The sequence below is a fragment of the Aptenodytes patagonicus genome, chromosome 1 (assembly GCF_965638725.1).
Source record: "Aptenodytes patagonicus chromosome 1, bAptPat1.pri.cur, whole genome shotgun sequence".
In the NCBI taxonomy this organism is placed as follows: domain Eukaryota; kingdom Metazoa; phylum Chordata; class Aves; order Sphenisciformes; family Spheniscidae; genus Aptenodytes; species Aptenodytes patagonicus.
In genome coordinates this window covers 221055270-221060718 of record NC_134949.1, presented here as the reverse complement: position 1 = coordinate 221060718, position 5449 = coordinate 221055270, and the positions used below count along the sequence as shown (strand labels likewise).

At 47.0% G+C, this 5449-nt stretch overlaps 1 protein-coding gene across 1 annotated transcript; it reads left to right on the top strand.

Annotated features, from left to right (window-relative positions):
- Nucleotides 1–207: 207 nt before the first annotated feature.
- Nucleotides 208–4307, top strand: CREBZF (CREB/ATF bZIP transcription factor). Its single transcript, XM_076328392.1, has 3 exons — nucleotides 208–1152; nucleotides 1816–1893; nucleotides 3253–4307. The coding sequence occupies exons 1-2, from the start codon at nucleotides 227–229 to the stop codon at nucleotides 1862–1864; spliced, it is 975 nt and encodes a 324-aa protein (XP_076184507.1). The 5' UTR covers nucleotides 208–226; the 3' UTR covers nucleotides 1865–1893; nucleotides 3253–4307.
- The last annotated feature ends 1142 nt before the right edge of the window (nucleotides 4308–5449 follow it).

Sequence of the window (5449 nt, the reverse complement as noted above, 5' to 3'; positions counted from 1 at the left end):
ACGCACCCCTCCCACACGCACCCCTCCCACACACACTGCCCCCCCCCCCAGCCGCCGCCGCTTTCCCGCGCGCGGGCGCAGTCGCGAGGCGCCCCCTCCCCTCCCGCCCGCCCCGCTCAGCGTGCCGCTTCCCGACAGGCACCGCGGCGGGAGCGCCGGGCCGCAGCCGCGCGCCGCTCTCCTCAGGCTCCGTCCCGTCCCGCCGGGCCCCTCACCCGCCGCCGCCATGCGCCACAGCCTCACCCAGCTGCTGGCGGCCTCCTCCGGCGGAGCGAGCCCCTCGGGCGCCGTCTGGCCGCTAGCCGGCGCGGGACAGGCCCCGAGAGGGCGGGATGGCGGCGGGGAAGGGGATCCGGGCCCCGCGCGGCCCAAACAACAGCAGCCGCCGCGGCGGGAGGCGGGCGCCTTGGAGCCGCGGCGGCAGGAGAAGGAACCGGAGGCGCCCGGTGGCCCGCTGGAGGTGTGGGAGCAAGAGGACTGGTTCCCGGGGCTGGAGCTGGGAGACCTGCTGGAGGCGGCCCGGCCGGACTGGGACCTGGACGCGGAGCTGAGCGGCTGCTTCTGTGGGGAACCGGAGCCGCTGCCCCCGCCGGGCCAGGGCCAGAGGCCCGCGGCGCCCGGGCGGAGGAACGGCGGGGCTGGGAGCCGGCTGAAGGCGGCGGCGGCGGCGCGGCTGAACCGGCTGAAGAAGAAGCAGTACGTGCTGGGGCTGGAGAGCCGCCTCCAGGGCCTGGCTGCTGAGAACCGGCAGCTGCGGGACCGCAACCGCGGCCTGAGCCGCCGCCTGCGAGAGCTGGAGCGGGAGAGCAGCTACCTGCGGGCCGTGCTGGCTAACCAGAGCGCTCTAGGGCAGCTCCTGAGCCGCTTAGCCGGGATCCGCGCCGGCGGGCTGCAGCTCAGCACCAGCCTCTTCAGGGACACGGGCAGCCCCCGCCGCCATCACCACCACCTCCAGCCTGCCGGCGAGAGCAGCGACCACGACTACGCCCTGCCCAGCTCCCGGCCCCCCAGCCTGGAGGAGGCGGCGGTGGTGACGGAGACGGAGGAGGAGTGGGCGGCCCCCGGCGGGATCTGCCTCCACGTGGACCGGGATCAGGTGTCGGTGGAGTTCTGCTCCATCTGTGCTCGGCGAGCAGCGGCCTCCTTCAAAATGTAGGGTCAAGTACCTGCTGCAAGTACTCGTGGGGTTCTCGCCCCTAGGGGCCTCGCGTCGTGGCGGAGGAAGCAGGCGATGGTGCGGAGGAAAAGAATAAATACAGTGGTGATGGGGTGGTATTGGGGGAGATGCAGAGGAGGGGAACCTGGCACGTAAGTGGCCAGGATAACAAAAAAAAAATCTCTTGAACGGCACATTGGGAGCCAGATGGTGGCCTTGGTTAAAGGTCATGTAGATCTGGTGTGCGGACGGTAGTGGTCTGAGCCTGTTTGGCGTAAGAGTCGTGCAAAGCTGTGTACAGCAGTGCGATAATTGTCGTGCAAACTGACACGCGCATACACACGCAGAGGTGCCGCCAGAGCCCGTTTGCAGCACTTGGGTGAAAAGATCATGCCGACCTGACGCATGAAGGTGTGCTCGGTTCCACTTCGCAGTTGCCAGTAAAGATAACACTGACTACCCGGTCTTGAGTCAGATAATGTCTAGCCTGCTTATCCCGAGGAGCCGAAAATGCTTGCTTAGAAAACCAAACCAAAAACTTCCTTAAGACATCGTCACTGGACAGACTTAAGAAAATAGTAATGATCGGCAAAAGAAAGCATGCATATAAAATTGTACTGCATCTCAGTTATACATTACTATTAAAACCTCTCTGACAGTTTCTCTTTTAGGTGCTTGCCCTGCCAGGCTCCGTTGTGTAGGGGTTAAAGAACAGTCGTTTTCCACCTCGCAACCTGGTAAGGATCAATATATTCCCATAATGCGGTATCAGACAGCTTGCTTTGCTTATGCCAGTCTCTTGTAATGACTGGTTCAGGAAATGATTTCTCTGGTCCTTGGCCTACTCTGCCAAAATGTTTCTAGCTCTGGATGATAACTAATAGTGAAAATTACAATCACGTCATTCTAATTAGCTGTTTTCCTCTTTTCCTTTTTTAAATGAGTATGCATATAGTAGCCAATACATGAGCTACGTTTGAATTAAAAAATAAACACTTAGGCCATTTGAAATAAGAATTTTCTATTAAACTAAGTATCTGATGAGCTGAAAAGGGAAAATATGCTAATAAGGGGGATGTGACATTTACAGCCTTTTATCATAGGGGACTGTCCCAAACGTGCAAGTAAACTGCTTTTTAAATGGAAAAAAAAAAAGAATTTGTGACCTTTTGGTTTAAAATACTGTCTAGTGTTTGGGATGCACGGTACCTTTAAAAAGTCCTTCTCTAGCTTACTCTAATTCATGATGCAGAGTTTTGCCCGATTAAGCAGAACCTGAACACTGGTTATATCTGTACAGTGGAATCCTAATGTAGAGGAGTCACTTTTTTGCATGGACCTCTAACAAGAATTGCGGTTTGAAGAATGCAGTGCATCGAAGTAACTCGTTACTTTAGCTTCCCATAAGTAAATCTCTGTGCCCGTGCACACTGAAACTCCTATGTTACTTCAAAGTAGCTTTAAATTTTAAAGATATTGCATGTATATGCATGTGCTTAATTTTACTGTAGAGTTCTTAATTTAGCCTCTTACAGTATCCAGAAATCTATAACTTTATATAATTAAGCACAGTTTGGAGATGAGCAAGTATGTATCTTGAGGCTAATGATTTGAAAAATGCTCCGTAATTAACTGAGATAGGAGGAAAAATAGTTTGACAAACAGTAGCGTGTGTTTTCTTGTACTAGTCAGTGTTTCTCCCTATCACAAAAGATGAGTGGGTTGTTTTTTCAGTTGTATTATAATGTTTAGGTTGTTTATATGTATGTCAGTTGGGGGAAGAAGGATTGTGAAAATGATAATATGTAAAGTGAGGTTTCACAAAGAATAGACTTTCCTAAAACAGTTTCATTTATTAACTTCTTTAAAAAAAGATTCTGTTTAGTGTTTCTGAAGTCTTGTTTCTTAAAGCCTTAAATTTTGTGTTTAAGGCTAAGTAGAAGGTGAAAGTGTTTTCCCCCAGTCATTTGCTTTATTGGTGCTAGACCCTATCAAGTGTTCATCAGTATAAAAGGAGTTTGATTTTTCTTTGTGAAACATCACTGTGTGATAAAGTATATGTGTATTTAGCATCCTTGTTTTTCTTTATGCTAAAGTGGATTCAGCTGTGTTGGGGCAGAAGAGACGGGACCAGCTGCTGGCCACATTTCCTGCTTTATTTTAAAAGGTAGTATAAGAAATGAGAATAAAGAGGTAACAGGGCTTTTGCTGTCTTTGGTTAAAAAAAGAAAAAAAGAAAAAGGTTGAATGCTGGGATCGTTTACTGTCATCCAAGATGTTTTTTTTAAAAGACAATATCCTATTGAACAGGTTTTATTCCAGTGTATGCAGAATTCCATCTGTTCAGGGCATATTGCCAGCACAAAAGAGACTTAGTGGGATATGTGTTACCTTACACCTCTGTGGTGGCATCTGCAGGACTGTTCAAAGTTTCAGTCTTAAATTGTGTAACCCTGCTGTAATTGACGGGTTATACCAGTGCCACAGGAATCGGAGTTAACCATCAAGACCCGTGCCGACTGATACGCAAAATGGAAATAATTGAGTTAGATTCAACCTAGGCTCAATCTGCCTAGCCCAGACTTCATGAACATGCTTTATTTTGAAGTTTAACATGCTTGATGAAAAGAGAAACACTAATGTAGCAAGTATGGGATGTTACAATGGCATTTTTACAGTTACTTCAGCGTAGAAGTGTTTTTTAAGTTAACTTAAATATGCATTCTTTCTTTTTGCATCACTGCTACAAGGTAGAGGTCAGGGACTTAGTTCTGGTCTCTGTTGTGAACCTGCACATCACTCTAGTCATGAAACTACCTGTGAGCTGTGTCTGAGAGTAGCTGATTTTCTGACATGCAAAATGATGTATACCAGTACAAGAACAAGGTCAAGTCCCAAGAAAGTAAGTGGCTGCAGGCATTTCTAGTGCCTACTGAATCATATTTAAACCAAATAGAGGGGAGGAAGTTATTTGAAATTCTAACCGACTGTACTATCTGTATGGTGTATTATTAATGTAGCTTTTTGAAGTGAAAGCCTTGAAATGACATAACTTAATACTTGAAAATATATTGTAAATGTTTCTTTGTAATTATGTGCCATCCAGATAAGAATACAATATCATAATAAAATCAGACTTGTTGATCTTTCAGTTTATGGGCTCAAATGTTTCTTCATCTTTTTCTTCTCATTAATGCCTTGCTTTAATTGAGGGGTTCGTTACACAAAATGGGAAAGCAGAAAGGGGAAGATGCTGTTGCTGCTATCCGTGTGGGTCATCTGTTGGAAAACAAGATAAAGTGGAGCAGGGTGTCCAGGAGAAATATGGTTACTCATCTGTCCTTCAAGTTAAGTTTGTGGTGAGGACAAAACGAAGGCTTTATTCCTTGAACTGAAGATAGAGTTATGCTTCTGAGAATCGCCACTCCTTGTATTTTACAGTTGTTTTTCTTTCTTACTGTTTTATTAATGTGGCTATGTTTGATCGATAAACCATGGAGTAGTAGAACACTTACATAAACGCTTCCATGGTCTGTTGGCATCTTCCTCCTTTCTGTCCCCTTTTTAGGTTCTGAAGTTTGATGACAGTTAAAAATACGCTGTTAAACCATAATCTTTCATCGGATTGTTACTTCCACGCTAAACACTGGAGTGACTAACAAAGGTTTGAGGGTGCGGAAAGGACAGAACATTTTTAAAGCTCCAGGGTGAGCCATGCACTGTACTCTTTGATTTCTGTTAATCTTAAATGCTTTATTTGTAGAGGGCAGTTTAAAAGAGCGTGCTGGCTTTCTAGCATCCAGGCATTCTAGGGAAAGTAGTCTGCAGCTTGATAAAAAGGAACATTTCACAAAAAACATTGCTTAAAAATTTAATAGCATACTGGCATGCTCTGCCTTTTTTGGCCTCCAGTTGTAGAAAATACCCTGTTCAGCGTTGAAATTTGTGTTTGTTAAACTGTACATACCACAGAACCATCAGTGTTAAGCTGCCATGCTACCTTCATTTTCTAGATTTCTCCACCCCACAGCCGCTCGAAGACTATTTAGCATTTAAATAAGAAATAATTTCATGCTCAGTTCTTGGTTCGTTCTTTACAGTTTGATTCCGGTACTGTGACTCTTAGTAGCATTCTAAATTAGCTTCTCTCTCTTTCCTCTGAAGAGCTTAGCAGCATCAGGGAGGAAAAAACAAATTGGTGTTTCTGCAATCTCCAGCTGCCTGGAGAGGTGACAGCAAAGTAAACGTAGGGAACGGTATTCCAGATTGTCAGATTTCTCATGCCACTTGTCC